This window comes from Cryptotermes secundus, unplaced genomic scaffold, assembly GCF_002891405.2.
Source record: "Cryptotermes secundus unplaced genomic scaffold, Csec_1.0 scaffold1467, whole genome shotgun sequence".
Taxonomy (NCBI): domain Eukaryota; kingdom Metazoa; phylum Arthropoda; class Insecta; order Blattodea; family Kalotermitidae; genus Cryptotermes; species Cryptotermes secundus.
The window spans coordinates 23,568-48,969 of record NW_019729919.1 but is presented as its reverse complement, the minus strand read 5'-3'; the positions used below and the strand labels follow the sequence as shown (position 1 = coordinate 48,969).

The following is a 25,402-nucleotide window of genomic DNA, read 5'->3' as shown; positions in this document are numbered from 1 at the left end:
AAACCCAGTAAAGACCCGAAATTCCCGCAAATTTTACGTCCGATCATCCTACTGTCCACGACAGGAAAACTATTCGAAAAAGTAATCTTGAAATTACTAGAAAAATATATTGAAGAAACAGGACTGTTCAACGCAAGCCAGTTTGGTTTTCGTGCACGTCACTGCACGACATTGCAATGTATGAGGCTGGAGGACCACGTGACCCTTAATTTCAACAATAAAATGTCTACGGCCGCGGTGTTCTTGGACATCGGAAAAGCCTTCGATACCACGTGGCACTCAGGCTTGCTGTATAAGTTATCAAAATTGGAATTCCCTAACTCTTTGACCAAGCTTATTGGGTCCTTTCTTTCTAAACGTAAATTCAGGGTCTCGGTTGAAGGCGAAATGTCAACGCCAAGGGAAATGCAAGCAGGGGTGCCACAAGGATCAGTTCTTTCTCCTACCCTTTCAACTTGTACATAAATGATGTTCCCCAAACTCATGGTGTTCACCTGGCCCTCTTTGCGGACGACAGCTGTCTGTATGCGACAGATCGGAAGGAGCGTTTCATTGTTAGAAAAATCCAGCGCGGTCTCAGCTCAATGGAGACCTGGTGTGAGCGCTAGAATATAAAAATTAATGAAGATAAGACTCAGGGGATCTTCTTCTCACGTAGTCGTCGAACGCCTGAGTTGTCTCACCCTAAATGGACGAAAATATCTAGGTGTAAACTTCGATAAGAGAGTTACATGGAGATTACACATAGAAATGACAGAAAGCCAAAGCCTCCATAACATTCATTAGAGTGTATTCCCTATTCAAAAGAAGCGATTGAGCGCTAATATTAAAATGATCCTCCACAAAGCTCTTATTACATCCGTAATGACTTATGCTAGTCCCGCCTGGGAGTTTGCGGCAGACATTCATCTAGTTAAATTGCAGCGCCTGCTAAACAAGTTTCTCCGCAACATTGGCTATTTTCCAAGGCGCACACCAGTCCGCGATTTGCACATGGCATTTAAAATCCCGCACTTTTATGAATATATAACAAAATTATGCAGGAAACAAGAAGAAGTCATAGAAAATTATGAAAATGAGTATGTTCGCAAAATCGGACAAGGCGAATCCCGACACAGAGAGTATAATAGGTTTAAACTTGGCGGCGGTCAGGCATACGACCATTCAAGTGACTAGACTGCCGTTGTAGCGAATACTGTTACTAGGTAGAAATAGGACATAATCTCCTGTACTGAGCCTGGATTGACAGAGGCGTTGTATATATTGTACATAGAAATAAGAATTAAGATTAAATTTTTAAATATATGTAAATACTTACAATGCACCTACTAATACGGACTATGACCAACAAATGGCAGACCCGACCTCTTATCAGAGAGGGCGCCCGAATGAACAGGGCGGTAACTTTCATCTAAGAAAAAAAATCTCATCATGAGCCACAGCCAGGGCTTGACACCAAGACAGACCGACCAACAGACTCTCAGTCGCAATGAGATTTGGACTGGGACTTGGGTATTGTTAAGATATTCTGGTGGACTAGAGATAAGGCACCGGCCTTGTGTTAGGATCTGTTACCAGGATACGAATAGTAAAGGCATAGAAGCCTTTATGTGTGCTGCAGTTACAGTGATCTTTAAAATGTGTAAACTAGTAAGCCTCTTATATTTATTTGTAGTTATGAGTTGTATGCAGTTCAAGAATCCAATTACCAATCCAAACACTGTCCATATTCATACTCCATCAAGTAATAATACTGTCTTATGTGTTTTAAGAAAAACAGTTCTACAGAATCGAGCCCTGGACTTTATCATGCACTCACTGTTACTAATTTTCTTCCAGTTTAATCCAGCTTACAATTTCATACACTTTTTGTCTTCAGATCCAGTCAATATTACGTCCCTCCTACTTCCACTGTCTAAACACTAGAATTTTCTCTTCAACCTGTATGTAATGATTTTTACCATAACAAAAATTCATCTTTATTTTATCACTGAAACATGTAGGGTGTATACTGTAAGTTTCTAATGACATAATTGTTTGTTGCAAAACTGTACATATGTGATATAGTTGTTACCTTGTCTCAGTTTAAAGTAACAAGGAATACTGTGATTTGAGAAATTAACAACCTCACAAACTGTTAGTTTGAAGCCTGTACCATATGTTGCAGATAAACAGAATCTTGGTTTGTGTCTGAAATATTGACAGGACAATGTCGTCACGCTCAAAGGAGAAGATGGCAGCTGCATTCCGCAAACTTTTCCTATCATCCCAGAAGATTGGGGACCCAGAAGGAGCTGTTGGAGGACAAGGATGTTCCAGCAACACTGGATCCCCAGCCAGAAGACTACTAGTTCGTCATGGTTACCACAGAGATGCTGTCACACCAGCAGAGAGGAGCCCAGGACTAGATGGGCCTTCTTCAGGTTCTGGAAGTTGTAAATATGTTACAGATCTCTTCAGATCTAAGAAGACAGGATCAGGAAGCTCAGATAAACAGTCTTTGCTAAGTGGAAGCAATGGGGGGTTAGAGAGGACAGTCCGTTCTCGTAGGCTAATGAAGGAGCTTCGAGAGATACAGAGGATACAGCAACAGTATCACCATGACCCTGTTTTCACAGTGGAGCTAGTCAATGATAATTTATTTGAATGGCATGTACGTCTCTATAGAATTGACTCGGAGAGTAAACTTGCAAGTGATATGAAAGATATGGGCATCCCATATATACTCTTGCACCTCATGTTCCCAGACAATTTTCCTTTTGCTCCTCCCTTTATGCGTGTGATATCTCCCCGCATTGAGAAGGGCTTTGTCATGGAGGGTGGAGCAATCTGCATGGAACTTCTGACACCTAGAGGATGGGCCAGTGCGTACACAGTTGAAGCAATCATCATGCAGTTTGCTGCCAGCATTGTGAAAGGGCAGGTATGTATATTACATACATGTTTCCAATTTTATCCTGTAGATTAAAAAGTTGTGTTTCATTATGTAGGGTAAAATTGTTCACCATCTACCACAGGTGTTCCACTTTTGGTATTTGATAGTAACTCGAACTTGGGACTAATGTTTATTTATGTTTTCTGTAGAGTTCCATTGCAGTGTATAATTTTTATAAATTAAATTTTATAAATATCTTATACAAATATGATGGGAAATTTTATTCATTATCCACTATTAATTGCAATTCGTATTGTTGTTAGATGAATGTCCGGCCCTAAACATATCTGCATTTGATAGCCCCAGTCACATATAAGTAATATTTTTTTACAGGGACGCATAGCTAAAAAGCATAAAGGAAGCAAGGATTTCAATCGGCGTTCAGCAGAAGAATCTTTCCGTAGCCTGGTAAAAACTCACGAGAAATATGGTTGGGTCACACCACCTCTTGCAGATGGCTAACCATATCTCAGGTACATATACAGTTGTGGTAACCTTTTATTATAGTTTGCTTTATGCAATACCTCACTGCCTTGATGTTCCAAAACACCACTTCTCTGAGTCTTGTACATCATTTGGTTACAGTCTTGTACTACTCATGGCTAATAGATTTTATTCTTTCCACTGTTTCCTTGGTAATACTTTCCTCCTCTTTACTGACGTGATCGCCATCGATCACCTTCTGTTATAATTTTTTCTATACCCATTCATCTTCTCATTTCATTCTTTAATACTGTGTTCATTCTTGATAATTTTGTTCTTCTTCTGAAATAACTCATTTTCTTTGCAAATAATTTATTTTTCCTCTCCATGCTTCACATCACTAATATGCACTGTCTCCATGGATCTTCCATTGTGTCTGCTTGTTTGGTTATTATTATGTGATTCCAATCATACTGAATTTAAGTATCATATAATATTCTTGCACTGATTGATTCTAGTTTCTTCTATTTCTTCCTTTGGTTAGGCATACTTGGTGATAAACTTAATACCAACATAATTGTCACCCTTCCCAGTGTTATAAGTAGTTACTCTGATACTGGTATTATGGAAAGAAAATCTACTGATCAGTATAACTGTACTATATTGTGGGATTGTCGATGTTCTAAATGACAACCACATAGAACTGTAACAATTGTATATATTAAATCGTATAAATTGAATTTACAGATTAGCTGCGAAGCTATATGGAATGTTCAAAAGTTTGCTGGCCCTCAGGTGCAGTTTGTTCCACCATGAGTGTGCTGGCAGAATTCACTCCTCCGTAGTAGGCCAACTCTTACGGCCATTCAGCTGGCCTGTCTAGCCGTTGATGTAATGCTGCGCGCGCCGCTAGAAAACTGCTGCCTACGGCCGGATGCTGGAATTGCGGAAGCTGTGTTAGTTGCCTGGTCGCAGGGCGTGGCCGCTGGAGAGCTGCGGCAGTTACGATGGCAGAGCGAGGTTGATGGAGAGGTGCGGCTGCTACATTAGCTGTCTGGTAGCAGTGAAGAGCTGATATCTCTGATGATCCATTGCTCTGAACTGAATGTGATCACTGACTATTGCGAGCTTTCGGCTCCGCCTTTTATACCATGCTTGATGGACCAAAAGAAACTTGCAGTTGCGATTGTGAGCGCTGATTGGCTAGCGATAATGCGAAGGTGGGCTGGAGAGTGAGTGCTGTGTAAGTAAGAGTGCTGGCCGCAATGTGCCGTTGACTTGGTGGGAGCAGAAGTTGAATGCTGTCTATTAGACAGACATAGCTGCGTGTTAGTGTGTGGGGGTTCCCACATCACTCCACCCCTGGCGAAAATTGATGCTCATGTGTTCAGGCGAGCGGGGAAATGAATGTGGCGCCCGGAGCTTGTAGTCCTTGCAGGATCTGTGTTGGCATGGCAGGTGGTCCTACGGTCGGGCTCGCTGTTGCTGGTGGGTTGATGGTGTTCCTGTGGTCGGTCTCTTGTAGGATGTAGGCCGCCTTTACTCTGTCGGCTGATACGATGACGTGCCTCCCGCGCACGAGTAGTTGCAGTGTTTCCTCTCTGCAACAGGACTTCGTAGGGGTCGGTGTAGTGGGCTCCAGTGCCCAGCGTCTTGAGTCCTGCTGAAGGAAGACGTGGGTACACTTCTCGAGGTCACTGTGCACGAAAATAGCTGGGGAGGCGTGGCATGCTGCTGGGACTGGTCAGAGACAGGCCATGTGCGGGTGGAGTTCTGTGATGAGGTGGGCTGGATCCGCGGGGTCGGTAGCTGGAGTTAGTAGCTCCCCGGGAATTCTTAAGGGCTCGCCGTACACGAGTTCAGCTACCGATACTTGCAGGTCCTCCTTTAATGCAGTTCGAATTTCGAGGAGAGCCAGGAGAAGCGCCTCAGTCCATTGTTGGTCCGTGTGGCACATGGTAGCTACCTTCAGTGTCCGGTGGAAGAGTTCCGCGGGTCCGTTAGCTGTTGGATGGTAGGCGGTTGTACGTGAGAGCAGGATGCCACACAGCCTGGCCAGGGATTGGAACAGTTGAAATTCGAGCTAGCGTCCCTTGTCGGTGGTGATGGTCTGCGGGCAACCGAAGCGTAGTATCCAACCCCTCAGTAGGGCGCGTGCCACTGTGTCGGCTGTGATGTCCGGAATGGGGACGACTTCTGGCCAGCGGGTGAAACGGTCGACTGCAGTGAGGCAGTATGTGTAGCCCGCTGACGTCGGAAGGGGTCTCACGAGGTCAATATGGATGTGCTGAAAACGGGCTGCTGTCGGTGTAAAGTCGCCCAGTGGAGTGACTGTGTGGCGGGAGACTTTGGAGCGCTGGCAGGACTGGCAAGCACGTGGCCAGGTGCGGCAATTCTTCTGCACGCCTAGCCACACGAATCGCTGTGCGACCAGATTTGCTGTTGCTCTGGAGCCTGTGTATGACATATTGTAGATGGACTGGAACACTTGGAGTCGTAGAGGCCCCGGAACATACGGCCGAGACCTCCCCGTAGACGTGTCGCACTAGACGGAGAATGCGGTGCCGGGGACTGGTAGTTTCTCTAGCCGCAGGGCGGTGGTTGACCACAGGAGTGCTCTGAGGTCGTCGTCTCTGTCCTGTGATGCGGAGAATACGTCGTAAGGTCATGGTTAAATGACGGCGTCGACGCGAGAGAGGGCGTCGACGACAACGTTGACCTGTGCAGAGATGTGTCGGATGTCGGTTGTGAGCCGGGAGACGAAGTCTAGATGGTTGAACTGCCGGCGTGAGCATCTAACCCGTTTCTGCTGGAAGACGTAAGTGATTCGCCTGTGGTCGGTGAAGTTGATGAAGTGAATTGCTTCCAACATATGGCGGAAATGCCTTACTGCCTCGTAGATAACCATTAGGTCACGGTCGTAGGCGCTGGACTTCTGTTGGGCCGGGTTGAGCTTTTTTGAGAAGAAGGCGAGGGGCTGCCAGGTGTTCCTTACGCGTTGTTGTAGCACGGTACCCATGGTGGACGTAGACTCATCTGTAACGAGTGCAAGTGGCGCGGATGGATCCGGGTGGGACAGTAGAGTGGCGCGTGACAAACTCGTCTTGCACTCTTCGAATGCCTTGTGGAGCTCCGGTGTCCAAGTAACGGGATGGGAGCCTTTGACTTTGCGACGTCGTGCAGTGGTGCCTGCGTGGTCGCTGCGCGGGACAGAAATTGATTGTAGAAGTTCTGCATGCCTAGGAATCGTCGAAGCTGAATGGCTGTCTTCGGAGGGGGCAGTCCTGAAGATGGGCCACTCGATCTTCCAGAGGTTCGGAACCCTCGGCAGTGACCTCGGGTGCTCTGAGGACGCACTTTGACCGGTTGATAATGATCCCGTGCCTCTGGAGTTGGTTGAAGAGAGCACGTAGGTGTTGTTCATGCTCTTCGAGTGACCGGGAAAAGAGTAGGATGTCGTCTAAGTACGCGAAGCAGAATTCGAATCCCCGTAGAATGTCGTCCATGAAGAGCTGGAAGGCCAGGGCGGCTCTGCGCAGACCGAAGAACATCAATGGGAAATTGAAAAGGCCGAATAGAATGGTGATGACGGTCTTCTGTATGCCTTCAGGATGGACAGGGATTTGGTTGTAGGCTCTCACCAGGTCAATTTTGGAAAAGACGGAACAGCCGAATAGCTGGTGGGAGTAGTCGTGGATACGGCGGACAGGGTAGCCGTCGGGGATTGATCGGGAGTTGAACGCTTTGTAATCGCAGCATGGACGCCAACAGTTGTTCTTCTTAGGCACGATGTGTAAGTGCCGAGGACCAGGAACTCTCAGAACGGCGAGCTGTACCATCTCGCAACATGGCGTCGAACTTGGCTTTTACGATAGCGAGCCGGTCCGATGCCAGTCGCCGTGGTCGGCAGGATACTGGTGGGCCAGGTTCAGTCCTGATGTGGTGGACGGTGTTGTGTCGTATTTCGCGCTGGACTCCGGCTGGGCGTGTCAGGTCCGGGAACTCTTTGAGGATGTTGTTGGCAGGTGTGTCGCTGATTATGGTCTTTACACTGGGGATGAGTGCGTCAGCCGCTGATGCCGGGGCTGAAAGCGTCGTGACCCCGTCGAGAATGCGGTTGTCCCTACAGTCCACCAGGAGACCGAAATGCGATAGGAAGTACGCGCCGATGATAGGATGCGTGACGTCGGCCACCACGAGCCGCCACATGAATTATCGACGTAGGCCCAAGTTGGGACTGAGAGGCAGACATCCGTATGTGTTGATCGTAGTGCCATTAGCCGAACATAGGTCATAATTGGTACATTTCATGCGTCGATGGACGAGCCTGCGGGGGTACACACAGAGGTCCAAACCCGTGTCGACCAGGAACTGCCGTTTGCTGACTCTGTCCGTTATGAAGAGACGGCCTGTCGTCGTAGCACAGAAATGTGACGCCGAAGATGTCTGCTGCGTCAGTTTCCCTGCTGGCGGTAGGAGCAGGGAGAAATACAGTTTTGCGCCCGAGCGCCGAAGCGGCGATGGTACCAGCAGGTACTGGATGTGGTGTCGTCACGGGAGAGGGATCTGCTGCCAGGCCGGTGGCTGTTGAAGGCGGGGCGGGAATCCTTTGGACTGGAGACTCTTTCTCTCGGTTTGGTGTCAAGCTCCTTGAAGCGGGCGTGGAGGCGGTCCTGTCCAGTGCTGAGTGTAGCCACTTGGCGGGAGAGGTCAGCGATCTTCTGCGGAAGTGCGCCGTTGTCCGTGGTTTGACCAACGCTATCGATCTCCGGCTGGACTTCGACCTCGGAGATGCGGTCCTCATAGAGGACTTCGGCCTCCAAGTTGTTCTCGTTCTGGCCGGCGAGGAGGCTGTGTACATTCCTGGGAAGCCGGCTGGTTCAGACGCTTCGGATGACGTTACAGACACGTCTGGTGTGAGACTCATGAGGTATCGCAGGAACTGTGATGGCTTACTGTCGCCAAATTCCTCGACCGTGAGGAGCTGCCGGATGCGCTGCTCTGGCAATTGGGATAACCGCCTCACAAGCTCGGTCCTCAATAGGGTGTAGGGGAATCTTTTGAGCGGAAAGGTGATGATATTCTCCACCTCTTTGGTGTACCGGTAGTCCAGCTGTGAGATGACGAGACAGAACTTGATGCGCTCAATGATAATGCCGGCCAAGGTGAATTGCACCTCGGTATGGGCGAACCACAAGGCTGGTCCCTCGGGCCAGAACGGCGGGAGCCGCACGGCCACTCTGGACACTTCTGCTGCTGAATTGTCTGCGGCGTCCATGCTCAGTCGGGGTCACCAATGTGGGATTGTCGATGTTCTAAGTTACAACCACGTAGAATTGTAACAATCGTATATATTAAATCTTATACATTTAATTTACATAGTAGCTGCGAAGCTATGCGGAATGTTCAAAAGTTGGCAGGCCCTCAAAGGGCAGCTTGTTCCACAGCGAGTGTGCTGGCAGAATTCGCTCCTGCGTAGTAGGATAAGTCTGACGGCCGTTAAGCTGGCCTGTCTTGCCGGTGATGTAGTGCTGCGTGCGCCGGTAGAACACAGCTGCCTACGGCCGGTTGCTGAAGTTTCGGAAGCTGCGTTAGTTGCCTGGCTGCAGAGCATGGCCGCTGGAGAGCTGCGGCAGTTACGTTGGCTGTCTGGTCACAGAGCGGGTTTTCTGAAGAGGTTCGGCTGCTACATTAGATGTCTGGTAGCAGTGAAAAGCTGATACTTCTGATGACCGATCGCTCTGAACTGAATGTGATCACTGAATATTGCAAAAAAGTCAAAGTAGTGTTACAACTGACGGTCAGTGAGTCTGTCTGTCTTGGTGTCGAGCCCAAGTTGGAGTTCATGACCAGATCTTTCTTTTCAATGAAAGTTACTGTCTTGTCCATGTGGGGCGCCCTCTCTGACGAGAGGACGGGTCTGTCATTTGTCAGTCAGTCTGTATCAATAAGTCCACTGTCTGTATTTACATAATTTACAAACCCACACTTATACCTTCTACGTTCAATATATACAAGGCCTCTGTCAATCCAGGCACTGCGCACCAGATAATGCCCTATTTCTAGTAGTAATGGCTATCACGGAAATCTAGTCACTTGAACGGTCGTACGCCTGACCGCTGCCAAGTTTAAGCCTCTTATACTTTCGGTGTCGGGCTTCGCCTTGTCCGATGTTGCGGACATTCTCATTATCATGATTTTGTATGACTTCTGCTTGTTGCCTGCACAATTTTGTTATGTAATCATATACGTATGGAATTATGAATGCCATGTGCAATTCGCGGACCGGTGTGCGCCTTGGAAAATAGCCAATGTTGCGGACAAACTTGTTTTGCAGGCGCTGCAATTTCATTAGATGAGTGTCTGCCGCAAACTCCCAGGCGGGACTAGCATAAGTCATTACGGATGTAATAAGAGCTTTGTGGAGGATCATTTTAATGTTAGCGCTCAATCGCTTCTTTTGAATAGGGAATACACTCTAATGAATGTTATGAAGGCTTTGGCTTTCTGTCATTTCTATGTGTAATCTCCATGTAACTCTCTTATCGAAGTTTACACCTAGATATTTTCGTCCATTTAGGGTGAGACAACTCAGGCGTTCGACGACTACGTGAGAAGAAGATCCCCTGAGTCTTATCTTCATTAATTTTTATATTCTAGCGCTCACACCAGGTCTCCATTGAGCTGAGACCGCGCTGGATTTTTCTAACAATGAAACGCTCCTTCCGATCTGTCGCATACAGACAGCTGTCGTCCGCAAAGAGGGCCAGGTGAACACCATGAGTTTGGGGAACATCATTTATGTACAAGTTGAAAGGGTAGGAGAAAGAACTGATCCTTGTGGCACCCCTGCTTGCATTTCCCTTGGCGTTGACATTTCGCCTTCAACCGAGACCCTGAATTTACGTTTAGAAAGAAAGAACCCAATAAGCTTGGTCAAAGAGTTAGAGAATTCCAATTTTGATAACTTATACAGCAAGCCTGAGTGCCACGTGGTATCGAAGGCTTTTCCGATGTCCAAGAACACCGCGGCCGTAGACATTTTATTGTTGAAATTAAGGGTCACGTGGTCCGCCAGTCTCATACATTGCAATGTCGTGCAGTGACGTGCACGAAAACCAAACTGGCTTGCGTTGAACAGTCCTGTTTCTTCAATATATTTTTCTAGTAATTTCAAGATTACTTTTTCGAATAGTTTTCCTGTCGTGGACAGTAGGATGATCGGACGTAAAATTTGCGGGAATTTCGGGTCTTTACTGGGTTTAGGTAAAATTATTACTTTTGCTTCCTTCCAAGTATTTGGAAAATGAGAGAGCCGAAGACAATGATTAAATGAATGAGTTTGGTGGACCAATGGTCGCCTTGGAATTTGCCTCAGGCATTCATTTGTGATGCCGTCAATTCCACAGGCCTCTCTCAATTTAAGGAATTTATCAATTTTTGTACGTCACATGATCTGATCCTTTCAGATGGTTTTGTCGTTTACGGTTTCGAGCAGAGCTTGAACTCCAGCCTCCATACGCCGTTCATGGTTATCGTCGCACAGATAGTGTGGCGTGAACTGAATTTCCAAACAACCAATAATTGCGTTGGCTTTTTCGAATGGGTGAAATTTAAGGCCTGCAGCACCATGAATAGCTGTTGGTTCCATTGGCCCATCTCTCTTTAGGAGAGATTTCGCAAATGACCATATACCCTGAGGTGTGACTTCAGCGTTACCTATTTTTGTTTCCCACCGTTCAAGTGCCTTTTTTTCGAGTCATTCGCCTGATTGATTTTGTGACCCAATTTAGTGCCGTCTTACACGCTGGATCCCTGTTTTCTTACCACAATTTTCGTAGCCTCTGCTTATGTTTTAACAGGCGATCAAGACCAGGAAGAAAGTTGTTTATGTCCGAAAGTGTAACTTTTCTTGTGGACAACCTATATGCCGAAGCAATAGAGGCTGCAAAGTCGCGCGCCGCTTTATCGGCTTCTACCCCAGACTTAATTTCTATTTTAGGTGATATTAACTCAGAGGCGATGCTCTGGAACCGCTCCCAATCTGTTAATTTTTCAATAGGTTCCGAAAGGTTCCTAATTTTAACATGATCCAGTATGTGGAATACTATTGGTAGGTGATCTGAATCCAAAAGATCGGAGCCGATGACATCTGATATTTTGATATTTTTGTGGACCACAATATCCAACACGTCACCATTTCCCGTAGGGGAATAGTGAGTGGGGCACTGTGGTGCTGAGATTTCGAAATCACTAATATCAAATAAATCCACGAGTTTCAAGCCTGAGGGGTTTCAAACTCTGCTATATCACAATGGGTACTTAGCATTCAAATCACCTGCCAAGATAGACTTACATCTAATGCTTAAGAACTCTGTGATGTCAGCATTACTCCAGGCTCTGCCTGGAGATTTATAAACAGCTTCAAGCAGCACTTCACTCTTACCAGTTGGTATGCAGACCCCTGTCGCTTCTACTGAAATAAGGGGTGGTAGGTCTATATGGCTATGGGGAATGCCTTTTCTATCTGCAGCGGCAGTTCCGCCTTTCCTGCCCGGGTGGCCGTCGATGCTATAAATGTGGTAATTTGGAAGAAAGAATCTCTCATGAGATTTCAGATGCGTCTCTGAAAACAGGGTCACATCTACGCTAGGTCTTGCAGCTGTTTACTGAGCTCATAACGCTGCCTCCCAATACCGTTCGCATTAAATGCTATGACCTTGAGGGGTCTATAAACTCTAGTGGCCTTTTTGTTTCATAAGATTTAGAACAATTTTTGTAATGGCTATTATTTTTGCCTCCTTGGACACTGCACCACTGATCTCTGTCATAATTTGTTGTACTACAGTGACTACTCTCAACATATTGTCGAGAGACTGTCTGTTCACATGAGGAGCCTGAACTGACTGACCTGTGTGGTGTTCCTGTACAGGAACCGGGACTCTCGGTATCGTGGCTGCTGGTTGAACTGCGCCTGGTGTTTGGTGAGTCTGAGACCGCTGATCCTGTGATGTGTTGCCTCGGAGCCCCGCCGCGAAAGAGAATCCTGGGGTAACGATATTGAATGAGAACACCCTTCCCGTTGTGGTTTTGGGTGCTCTCTGCAATTTCTTCTTCTGTAGTTCCTCCTTCGCGTGTCCGCTGTTCCGGTAGTTTGCGGGATGCAGTTTCTCTCCATTCTTCAATTTACAGTTTCAGTGCAGTGGATTGGATTGGAGGCAGCGTTCTGTTTCTCAGGGCACTTTTTGCGCAGGTGGCCACCCTCACACCACATGCAACGGGGAGGTTGTTTGCAATTAGCCCAGACGTGGCCACATTGTTGGCAGTTGTGACACTGTATAAGGCCACTGTGTGTTCTGTATGCCTCAACACAGATGGAAATGTGGCAAAGGCTTTGTAGTCTGAAGATTTCTTGTGATTTTGCTGTCCTGGGTAGGGTGATAAGGAAGAGGGGAAGGTTTCTGGTTATCCTTTCTTCTGAAGGCGACCCTCGGGTGGTTGTCATTTGTTTGACGCTAACCACATAAAATCCCAGGGTCACCAATCCATCAGAAATATCCTCTGCTGGCGTATTGAGAGGAAGGTGATGGATTACAGCCTTAATGGGTTGTTCTGACTTGGGAAAGAAGGTATAATAGGAAAGTTTATATAGGGATAGATGATTCTTGGTGGTTTCGAAATCCGCCATGCTTTTAGTGATGACTCTGGTTCCGCTTTTGATATTACAGAACTCAAAGTCATCTTTGACCACATTTTTTAGTTACTTTTGCAAATGGATGAGGTTCACTGTGGACGTTACAATTATTGGGGGCGGCCTGCCTGCTTTACCTGATGATTCCACCTCCAGCGTAGTGGCTCCCTCTTCCAGCGCAGTGGCTCCATCTCCAGCAGTGTCGGTGTCCATCGATGTCACCCTGAGAGGAGCAAAGTAGTTACGCGTTGGCACCTCTTTCATCTGGGTGTTTTCTGCGGCAGTCGCTGCCTTCTTTGAAGTCTGGGTGGACTCGGTTGTGTTCTGCCGTTTTCGCCTTCGGACTTCTTTAAAGTCTTCTTGGGAGGGCTTCGTCGGAGTTTTCGTTGTCTCCGAGGTTCTGGCTTTCATTAGGGACTTCACATCTTTCAGTGTAACTGTATAGGTCCCATACAGAGCACTGAACAAAATCTTGCCATTGAGAGCCTTGCGATAGCTCTCTCTGTTTTCTTCAGTGGCATTTACTATTACCGCCCACTCGACACTTTCCCCAGTTGTGGCGCGTGTGAAGCTGGCCACATCCTCAACGTCACAAATGATTTTGTACAGTCTCCTGTAATGTTCATCTGCTTCAGGATATTGTTTCACGTTTTCCTTATATTCTGCCTGTAGTGAGGCTCTTCTTTGTGCCCAGAATGCATGGTAGCCAGGCACCGAGGCGCCCAAGCCTCAAGCAAAATCTAAGAATTTTTACAAAAAGGACTGCAAAATTTCAGAGCCGATCTGTAACAGCGCACACAACTACCAGCAAATAACTCCTTTACACTGATAGAACAACACCAATAGTTGAACAATCAGTCGATGAACCTCCGAATGTAAATCCCACTTGATCACATATCCTATCACTGAATATTGCGAGCTTTCCGCTCCGCCTTTTATACCTTGCTTAATGGGAAGAGAGAAACTTGCAGTTGCGATTGTGTTCACTGATTGGCTAGCGATGATGCGAAGGTGGGCTGGACAGTGAGTGCTGTATAAGTAAGAGTGCTGGCCGCAATGTGCCGTTGACTTGGCTTGAGCAGAAGTTGAATGCTATCTGTTGGACAGACGAAGCTGCATGTTAGTATGTGGTGGTTCCCTCAATATAATTTACTGAGCTAGAATAACATTTCTGCTCTATGTATTCTGAGAACTGAATTGGAATGAAGTATTTTTCTTTGAGCTGAACATCATTACTACTATTACTTTAATTTCTTACCTGGATATCCTATTCAAGTTGTTTAACTACAGGCAACAGAAGTACAAAATATGAGAATTGTAGACATGAACTGAAAGATCTATCAGGTAACAAAGTTATTCCTATCTCAACATACGAGATCTGTTGCTTTCAATGCAGTGAGTATTAATATTGCATCCTTCTGGGGTATCGCACGGTGTAGTTTGTTAGAAAGGTGAAGACACCAGGTTCATTGATATCTACTTGCCAAACAATATTGTGGTACAGCCATGAAAACCATACTCTTAATGTTTCAAGATAGCCACCTATTTTATGTTGGATCAGGGTCATGTCATTGTAGCACATATGGTAAAAATTCTGTTTTCTGTTTCAGTCATATCACCAGTGTTTTCAAAGTGTACAATATTTGTGACATTTGGACATTCTGCTCGACATCTGCTCCCACCAAACTGTGTGCTGTATTCAGTCTCTCAGTGGTAATAATGTATTACATATTATTATGTGCCAACAATACTTACTGACAGTGACTAAACTTCTCCGTGAATGTAGAGAAAAATTAAGTGTGGATACTTTATGCAATATTGACATAAGAAAAAGATAAATAAAAAAGGGAAGATTGTTGGAGGGTTTGATGTAAAAGCAAGTGTTTTTGTGAAAACGAATTAAATTCTTAGGTTCAGTGCAATGTTATCAAAGATGAGTCCATTTCGCACATTTGTAAATGCTGTACAGTGAAAAATTTAACTTGTCAACTACCTACATTCCAAAATGTATTAATTTTTGTTTATATTACAAAGTAGAACTCAGACAATATAGGGGGTCATTTTGTTAATCTTCATCAAACATCATATTTCATACACAGGGAAACTGGGTTTGAATTTCTGCTGATGATCCTTGCTGAAGTTCTTTCATGGATTTCCTTGTCCATCCAAGAAAATTCCAGTATAATACCTTCTAATAAGTATCAATTACTTATCTTCATATCACTGCACAGCTCATCAGTCGTACAAGGGCTTAAAATGGTGGTTGACATGTATAGATGCCATCTACTTAGTTCAGAATGTTTAACTTCAAGGAATCTGTTTCACATGCCCTAAGATGTCACAACTGTACAACTGTATAACAATGATATAAGTAGAAAGAAACTCACAAGCCTGCATTGTAATAATTTCCTTTTAATATGTCTTGGTAATTTCTCTGGGTCTTTCTACTGATCTGGAGCATCTACCTAGTTCTGAAAAATCATTTCCATCCTTGATTCCCTCTCATTTTTCCATTTGACTCTGGATAGTGTATACAGTTGAAAAAGTATTCACAAGATGTAATGATCAAGCAGGTAGCATTCAGACTTCATATCTGGAGGCATTCCACATTCAAACATCAGCCTGTAGACCAGCTACCCTGACAGAGGATTTTTATAGCTTTATTCAGTCCCTACAGGGAAATTCCAAGAAAGCACATCAAATTGCACAATGATTGCTTCTTTCCACATTCTTTGTAATTCATTGTTCACTGCTCATCATATCATTGGATGCTTTATAGCCAGAGCTATTGGCAGCATTGTTAAATAAATTGTACAAAATGAACTGTTAACAAAACCAAGGGTGAGGCAGCTGCCTGTCTTGTTCAGTGAACTAACTCAGTGTACAGACTCTTCTTTGAAAAGCTAAAATTTATTACGCTGATGAAGTAAATCACTGTTATTGAATCCAGATAACCATGACTGTATTCACAAATGCCTGCCATTACATTCTGTCCTAAATATGTTTATATGTTTCTTGCAAAAGCTGTCTCAGTATCATATTCTCATCTATCCTGAGATTTCCTAACTGATTTCCCTTCAGAACTGAAAACCTAAATTTGCTATCATTTCTTCTTTTTTTGCATGTATATATCTTTTCATTTCACCCTCTTCAGTTTAGTCGCCCATTAATATAAAGTAAAAAAAAAAAGTAAAGCTATCCCTGTAAAAGGCCATGTTGGCCTATAGGGTTGTGGACCATTGAGGGTCCCACATTATCTAGACAATCTGCTCAAAGATGGCGGTAAGGTTGTCAGCCTTATGCGCCAGCCGCGCTTTACTCCAATGGAAAATTATTTATTTAATTCCTGGTACTAATTTCTTAGAGGCTGAGTGAACCCCAGGGCCATAGTGCAGTGGGAAAGATTAGGTCATTTGAAAAAAATCCAGTGACCACATCGATATTTGAACCTGCTACCTTCCGACTTGTGGCATAGTGCCTCAATCAATACGCTACCCAGCGCCCATCGCCCATTAATGTTAGATAAGGAAACATCTGTCTAAGGGACTGAACAAATTACCTCGCACAATGATTCTTCTGACTTGTGTTTGGAAGGTGCTTCAAACCTTTGTCAGGACCCTGGCTATTGTGACTGAGGATTTCATGGATTCCCTCACAATCTCCAGGCAAATGACAGGCTACATCAACTTCCTTCCATGTCCCTTCAAATTAATCATTCATTAATTATTCTACAGTTCTCAATCACCTGAACTGCTGACATTATTGTTAAACAAATGAGCAGAGTCTAGATAAACAAGCAGATAGTCTCTCAGCTAGTCAAGAAATTATGTGCGTTTTGCGTAACATCAAGGGTTTATTATTGTGTTCACAGAGGCCTGCAACTGAACCCTTTCGCGAGCCAGTTCTATCCAGTTAGCACCCTCTCACTCTGTTTCATTAACAACAAATTCAGTAATGTACACTCGTGTATTCTCAGATCCCCCAAGCGATTTCTTCTCTTCAATTTGACAATGTATATGATAGATGCATATTTTAGTTATTTTAATGTGAGAACATGGCATGCAATGAACTGGTTTGACGTGGATAAGTGAGCACCTGAAGATGGCATTATTATGCCGAAACATGTAGTGCGAGGGAGAGAAGGAGATAAATGAGTGTATGCACTGCAAGACGGATTAAATAAATCATGGTCTTCAATTTAATTTGTTTCATTCTGATCCATCACACTAACAATACTATAAAAAGATAAAACAGTTCCGTCCAGTGTGTCTGGTGAAGATTTTTCTTATTTCAATTCTTCATGCCCTTACATGTTTCGATTCTTAAGACCATCATCAGAGGGACATCGATACAGTTTTGTAACCAAAAACAACACAGCGCAAAACGAACCATCACAGGACAACATCAAAGAACCTTCTTCTCAAGAGAGACAGGCACCACAAGTTCGACCCCCATCAGGAGAAATGATAAGAGAGAGGACACAAACCTATTTGCTTTATAAAATAAAATGTAACTAACAACATTTTTAAAAAAATTTAATGTAGGAAGACAGCCACTGTAGTCATGAAAATTTTGGATTTTCTATCCATTCGTGTATTGTCAGCATTGTATATATATTGTCTCGCGACAAATAACTCCACGTGGGTCTTGGATTCAGCAAATCTTTATTGGACACTTCACTTATACACTTACAAGTACAATTATTATCCACTGCTTCACTGTTATAATTACTTCTTGTACCACCGATCTCAGCTGCTATATTTCGAATATCTTCTGTAGCTGCTATTCCCAGACTTACTTCTGTATCTCTCGGAATCTGCCCCGAGACTGTCTGGCGAATGCATTCAACCCCTTTTTATACACTCAGCTGCTGCTATGCAAATGAACCCTCTGTTATAACCATGGAAACGCTGCTTTGTTGATTCTGCGATTCCTATGCAACGACCCACTGTTATTGCGTTGTCTCTGTGGGAACGCTCCATGTATTCGTTGTAACCGTGGAGATTCGATGCTCTCGACACAATGGCTCACTGTTGTTGTCTTATATGGAAGTGTCTTTTCCAAACACTTTACAATATATATATATTAACACTCATAACACCTATTGTAATAGTGGTTTCCAAACTGTGTCAATGTCCTTCTGATGATGGTCTCTAAGGACTGAAACATGTAAGAGTATGGAGAATTCAAATAAGACAAATCTTCACCAATCGCACTTTACAGAACTGTTTTATCTTTTTACAATCTTCTCATGAAGTTTTCTGCATCTCAGTCTACATGTATTTTTTATTTCCTCTGTGCATGCTACATATCCCACCACTTTTATTCTCCTTGATGTTATGGCTCTAATAATAGCTTGTGGAGAGCACAAATTATTTAACTCTTTATTCAGTAATTTTCCTTGCCCTCCTCTTACTTCCTCTCTCTTCGGTCCAGATATTCTCATTAGCAAATTGTTCTCAGACACTCTAAATCTGTGTCCTTCCATTAGAGTAAGAGACTAAGTTTCATACCTATACATATGAGTATGAAACAACAGGTAAAGTATAGTCCTGTATTTTAAATGTTCAGGTTTCTAGTTTGAAGACAGCAAGAAAGGACTATGAATTCTGTGACAGCAAGTAGTACCTCAATTTAATTCATTGGTAATATGTATTCTACATCTCTTTACACTTCTTTACTGCTTTTGTACACACATGTATTATCCTAGATAATTGTACATCAGCTTCCTCACTTTCAGTTCTAGGAAAATCAATTTTGATTAACAAATGGCTCAAGGAATGAATTTCTTTCTAAAACAAATAGTTTCTGTAGGTGAGTGACGTAGGAAGTGGCCACAGATGCAGGTGGATGCCATCCATTTAGTTTCAGAGTGCTTCTTTTCTTCACAAAGATTTCGTAATAGTGCCAAAGAGACAAATCATGGTCACAACCACCTTTCTCAAACATGGCATAGGTGGAATGAATCTAACAAACATCAGTTATAATTCCTTTATGTGTTGATTATTACCCTGGGTTTTTCTACTGATGTTGATGAATATATCTAGTTTTGAACTGAAGTGTCATCCTAGTTCTGAAAAGCCTTTTCCATCCAAGATGTGTCTGATTTCAGAACAAATGTTTGGAAGTGGTGTACTCCATATTATAATAAACAAAATTTCAGTGGCATTCATTTTGATTCGTCAGGCATGTGTGTGGTGTTTATGCTATACTTGAAAAGCCTTTGCACCTATTATGGTCAATACAGCCAAAAATCCTAATTGCCCAACAACTTTTACTGAGAGCCTCCTATATTGACCTAAAAAAAACCTGTCCAGCAACTTTGATGCTGATATCACAATAGAATAAACTGAAGATGGATGGTATGATTTATATTTGGTTGCCCCCTCCCCTACCCTAAAGTGTATGGACTGTAGGCAGTGGCACCTTGCAGCAATGTAGGAGTCATGCTGTGGGAAGAAGGGAAGAAGGTGCTGGGCAGACTTTGGGGGGAAGGTCTGCGCCGGTCTGTGTCCTTTCTTTTGTTGACAGTAGTTCAGAGGTAAAATGTTAGGTGGCCGTATTTCCTTCAAATAAGGCGTTCCTTCTAACGGATCAGAACCATGACACCTATGTTCCATGGATTGGAGTTAACTGTGCTCTATGCAAATACCACATATTCAGATGAAGAGGAAAATACGTGACTTCAGTACGTGGGCATCCTAATTTAATGGAGGGTATGAGGCCGCGCCATAGCTCAAGCGGTTAGTCGCTGGCTTAGCGGCCTCCATAGCCTAGAGGTAACGTTCCCACCTCATGACTCGCGGTATGCGGGTTCAAATACCCGGCGGAGGTCGTCGAATTTTTAAGGGCGGAAAAATTCAGGGAACAAGTCCTCCGGGAGGGACTTTAAACTGTGTGTCCCGTGTCGTAACTTTACGGCACGTAAAAGAACCTCATATCCCCAAAGGGGATCACTGAGCCAAATCCCAGGACGTTTCGCGTCCAACAATAGCCTCTAAGGCCTCTGATAGATGGGAGAAGCTTTATAGACACCGCTAAGCGAGTGGCCGAACTCGCTTGCTCGGCGGGACTGATGGCACGCACCATTTATCGGTAGGGTAAAGAGACTGGAAGAATATCATAGAGGGTAGCACAATAGATCAAACTGGTCGCGGTGAGTGGGGAAACGCGCCCTCTCTAAATAACTAACTAACTAACTAGTCGCTGGCTTCCCGCCAAGGCGGCCCGGGTTCAATCCCGGGTCTGGTCAAGTGTGATTTGCAGTGGACAAAGTGGGGCTGGGGCAGGTTTTCTCCAAGTACTTCGGTTTCCCCTGACAGTCTTCATTCCACCAATTGCTCCACAATCACCCTCACCTATCATCTCGGGCTGGTACAATAGACCTGAAGTGGCGGCAGAACAAGGGACTTAGTTACACCCCACGAGTAATAAAAAAATAAGGGAGGCTATGGAAAGATAAAGACTGAGCCGGCTGAGCTATCGAAGCAACTCGAACCGCGCCCACATCGTGGGTTTTGTAGGCCTTGGCTCTATGACATAGATGATCATATAGCCAACTGTAAGAATTCTACGTTTACCGAAGACGCAAGCTACGGTGTCTAAGTCAGAGAAGTATATTTAATGAGATGAAACTGTTACACCTCCGACGGAGGAGTGATATTGAATCATTAAAGAGTGTCGGAAGAGAATGTGACGATGTAATAATGTAATTTAATATGGATGTGAAGAAGAGTGGCGACATTGAAACATTGAATAGTGTCATGGCGAATTAGTGTTTTTGGATGTTGGCAGTGGTTTTGTCGTATTTCTGTTTTCGATTGATGGCTAGTGGATAGTGACCTGTAACAGTAGAACGAAACTGAGAGCCCTACGTTAAGATATGAATTTAGCGCAAAGGAGTATTAGATTGTGCTTGTATAGTACATCAGCTCAATTTTGAATTGTACACAGCACACAGGAACACATCAAACCATAAGCCATACAACCTCAAGCTGACGTCTCCCATCTTCGGGATGAATTAACAAGGAGGAGTTCAGCATTTTATATCAAATATTTTAACATTTTAGTGTTTTAACTTAAAAATAGGTTCGGATGAAAAGTGAGTACACAACTATCTTAGCATGTTTTGTGCTTTTACACGTCAACATATCGTAGCAGCGTCCACACGACAAACATGATTGTGAACATCAAAAAGCGACAGTGTTTCCATAATTATAGCAAGTGCCTCTGATGATGGTTGTATCAAACCGAAACATATAAGGCAGAAATATTAATAAAAAGTGACCTACAAATTGTTACACTCGACGGACTTTCGATTAACTTTGTGACATCAGCTCAAGTTAGTCGCACAAAGTGGGACCTTATGAGTGCCGTTTGTTTGGAAAGGAAGCCGGTGTTATCCGGGGAGTTAAATGAAATTGAACGAAAGTTTTCAAGAATGCTTGCAGACATTGAGTTAGAGAACAGCCATAAAAGTGATCATGAAGTGAGGTACGAAACAGAAACTTTGCAGGCTGAGCTTTTAAAGAGCAAGTCATTGGACCTGGATATAGAGCAGACACTTCAGCAAACTGCACAGGACTTTGAGGATGCCGCAGTAGATGAATACAACAAATTTGTATTTGAATCTAGGATAACAGAAGCAGATAAAGCAAATGATTTGCAGAACCTTGAAAGGAAATTAGACAGACATTTGTTACTTCTAGTTCAACAAAAACAATGGGACCAGAAAATTTGGGCCTTGCCTCAAGGATTGCAAAAGGATGGAGAAACTATGCTACAGACAGCAGAAAGAGTACTGAGAGAAAAGTGTGGGGATGATTTAACAGTACAGTTTTATGGGAATGCTCCTTGTGGTGTTTATAAGTATAAGTATCCAAAAATGTTTGTAAGCCGTGAAGAAGAAGGTCCAGTTGGTGCTAAAGTGTTTTTCTTTAAGGCACAGTACATTGCAGGATATGTGGATCATAATAAACTGAAACTTCAGGAATTCAAATGGTTAGGAAGAGAGGAACTAATGTCTAGTTTATCCCAAGAATATTACAGAAACATTAGTCAGTTTCTTATCGATGAAGAGTGAAATTCTTTAATGTATTTTAAATACGTTCAGTGTTTGTGTTAGTAGTGTTTGATATTTTGGGTGCCAGCAGGTTTTACAAGTTGTAGTTGAAAGTACAGTATTTCTAATATTCCAGTGGGAACAAACCTGCCTTGAATACCTGTCATTTATATAACATGTTTGTACTTACATAAAGGTTCTAAAATTGCTGGTTGCTAAGTTGCTGTGATGTATAGAAATTAATTTGTAGTGTGAGTTTTTCAGTATATGTTACAAATATGTGAAGTATTTCATTTGGCAAAACATAAATTGATTTGCTTTGCACTAGCTTTGTTTACATATGGAGCAGTTCATTGAAGAGACAGCCATTTTAACACTACCATGTGTTATAAAATATCAGCTTCATTAGTGTCATCACTCAGGAAAGCAGTGCATTGTAGTACACACATTGAATGAGGATCTATGCCCATTTGAAAGTGTTGTCCTTAAAAGCATTATACATATTGTGATTTTAAGCAGCTTGTGAATTTAATTAGCATCCTCAGGTGTTCTGAATGAACAATGTGTGAGAGGCAAGAGCAAATTAATATCACTTTCTAACTTTGATAATCACATCTTTATGGGCCTTATGAATTTGGAGGTTTGTGTTGGTGTCTGTAGATTGTACTGACAAAACCACAAATTCCGTAAGGAAATCTGAAAGACCAGACATGTTTTCAGAAAAACGCATATTATTCTGGCATTAAAATTTTCAACAATCTACCATCTAGTCTCAAAAATCTAATGAATGAAAAGGTGCGATTTAAATTAGCAGTGAAACAATACTTAAATACACACTCATTCTACTCTGTTGATGCATTCCTACTGTCTAAAAACGACTTGTCCTTTTAAAATGTTATGTACATAGCATAAGTTGACAGTATTGACTTATATATGTGGATGTACTTTTTTTCTGTTGTATCTCAGTTGGACAGTATTTATGGCTTTTGTATTTGTATGACTTGTTCCACATCCTACAGTCATTCTGACTTACTTTGGATCCGTGGAATGTAATGTATTTATGTACGTATATAAAAGGGATGGACCAAAGGCACCAACCACTGTTCATGTACCTTCAGGGATAACATATGACCAAAACGAGAAAACCAGAATGATTGCATATTGTTTAGAAAACCAGTTCACATCTCATGACCTGTGTGACGGAAACCATGAATGACAGGTGGAGACTACAGTCCAAGCTCTGCTTGCCTCTGTAGATGACACCCTGTTTGGAAAAGTAACACCTTGTGGTATATATAAATTTGTAAATTCATTGGAATTATGATAGGCTTGTGGATTTGATGGTTTTCCAAATAAATGTCTTCGGCATCTTTCAAGAAGACCACTGGTACATCTGACACAGTTATTTAATCACTGCCTTTGGCTGTCCCATTTTCCAAGGAGACAACTCCATCTTCCTGTCAAAGAGGATATTACATAAGGACTATGACCACAAGTGTTCAGTTGAAGTTGGGGTGTTTGGTTGTGAGTCTCAAGGGGCTTAGATGCTAAAACAAACAGATTGATTGTAAACCACCAGTCATACAATATCTTTAATTTTGACTTTGAATTTTGAGAATTGATAATTGGAGCAATGAGTCAGTTGTGTGATATTCGCCAGTCAGTTAAAGACATAGGCAGAGGGTGTTGAGAATCGTGAACTCATCGCAAAGCAATAACGCATGCGTTGCCAGCGACATCCCGGAGACATTACAGTGACAGCTCAGGTACTGTTGCTTAGTAACGGTGAGTAAACAGTCTTTGCTATGTAAGGTCTACAACAACAGTGGATAGGTTGCTAGCCAATCACAAGCTAGAAAGCATTTGCTGCCCAGCAATGGCTGAGTAAACAACCGGTGCTAGGCAAAGACTGCAACAATACGAACAGTGACATGTTTTCTATAGGTGCCACCCTATGATATATAAGAAAATACATTGATTGGCATTGTTAAGATATTCTGGTGGTCTAAAAGTAAGTCGCCGGGTTTATGTTAGGATCTGTTATCAGGAAATGACTAGTAAAGACATAGAAGCCTTTATGTGTGCTGCAGTTAAAGTGTGTAAACCAATGAGCCTCTGATATTTATTTGTAGTTATGAGTGATTTGCAGTTCAAGAATCGAATTACCAATCCAAACATTATCCATATTCATACTCCATCAAGTGATAATACTGTGTCTTATGTGTTTTAAGCAAACAGTTCTGCAGAATCGAGCTCTGGACTTTATGATGCACTCAGTGTTACTAACTTTCTTCCAGTTTAGTCCAGCTTACAATTTCATATACTTTTTGTCTTCAGATCCAATCAGTATTACCACCCTCCTACTTCCACTGTCTAAACACTAGAATTTTCTCTTCAACCTGTATGTAATGATTTTTACCATAACAAAAATTCATCTTTATTTTATCACTGAAACATGTAGGGTGTATACTATAAGTTTCTAATGAAATAATTGTTTATTGCAAAAATACATATGTGATATAGCTGTTACCTTGTCTCAGCTTAAAGTAATGAGGAATACTGTGTTTTGAGAAATTAACAGCCTCACAAACTGTTAGTTTGAAGCCTGTACCGTATGTTGCAGATAAACAGAATCTTTGTAAGTTTTGAGGTTTTCATGGCGATGACAATGAAGAAAGTCGTCTTCTGGGTTTAGGCACCGTGTATTATTCGTTTTGGTCAACGTTTCGGAGGAACGTAGCACCTCCATCTTCAGAGCAGTTGAATGGCTTGGAATGCGGAGAGCAGTAGCTGTGGTGATAGGATGTGAAAGGTGCTGCTTATATACGAAGTAGGCAGGGGAGGTGGTTAGGGAGAACGGACCAATGGGAGCAGTGGGGAGCGATTAAGACCAAATATGGTGGTGTGTTGATTAAGGGAGGGGGGGTTGAGAAACGGCCAGTGAATCCAGGAAACTTGAGGTCAATAGCACTAGGAAGTGCGGTAGACAAGAAGAACCAGTTGGTTGGGGACAGGCTACTGACGTCAATGACATCACGAAGAACTGGGGTGGCTTGTAGGATTTCTCTTGATGGAAGAGATGAGTGGCTTCCATGACTTGTTGAGACTGAACCCTGTTTCCTTGTTCATGTTGTTAGGATGGAGCTCGATCTCAACGGCCTCCAGGATTATGCGATCTAGGTAACGGCTCTTACTGGTGATTATGGCGGTTTTGTGAAACTGGATACGGTGGTCTAGATCGATGCTGTGTTCAGCTACGGCTGACTTGTCCGGATGTTCTAATCGTATATGC

The 25,402-nt window shown here is 43.4% G+C and overlaps 3 protein-coding genes across 8 annotated transcripts in view; all 3 read left to right on the top strand.

Annotated features, from left to right (window-relative positions):
- Nucleotides 1–25,402, top strand: part of LOC111865879 (ubiquitin-conjugating enzyme E2Q-like protein CG4502) — a 64,987-nt gene that overhangs the window by 31,800 nt on the left and 7,785 nt on the right. The window contains exons 3-5 of one of the 6 annotated variants that reach the window (XM_023854301.2): nucleotides 2,206–2,923; nucleotides 3,269–3,408; nucleotides 18,621–18,637. In XM_023854301.2, coding sequence (XP_023710069.1) covers nucleotides 2,210–2,923; nucleotides 3,269–3,397 — 843 coding nt within the window. In that variant the 5' untranslated portion in view covers nucleotides 2,206–2,209 and the 3' untranslated portion in view covers nucleotides 3,398–3,408; nucleotides 18,621–18,637. Of the gene's footprint in view, nucleotides 1–2,175; nucleotides 2,924–3,268; nucleotides 3,409–4,105; nucleotides 5,011–14,659; nucleotides 16,283–18,620; nucleotides 18,638–25,402 lie in introns of those variants that run through there. The other 5 variants (XM_023854295.2, XM_023854300.2, XM_023854298.2 and 2 more) reach the window with 5 other exon arrangements.
- LOC111865880 (39S ribosomal protein L46, mitochondrial) lies at nucleotides 21,294–23,491 on the top strand. The gene has a single exon (XM_023854302.1). It carries the CDS (start codon nucleotides 21,415–21,417, stop codon nucleotides 22,129–22,131), a length of 717 nt encoding a protein of 238 aa, XP_023710070.1. The 5' UTR covers nucleotides 21,294–21,414; the 3' UTR covers nucleotides 22,132–23,491.
- LOC111865874 (39S ribosomal protein L46, mitochondrial-like) overlaps nucleotides 21,343–25,402 on the top strand; it is a gene marked incomplete at its 5' end in the record, with an annotated part of 17,493 nt that continues 13,433 nt past the window's right edge. The window contains one exon of the mRNA XM_033752021.1: nucleotides 21,343–21,380. Within this exon, the coding sequence (XP_033607912.1) occupies nucleotides 21,343–21,380 (38 nt within the window). The remainder of the gene's footprint in view (nucleotides 21,381–25,402) is intronic.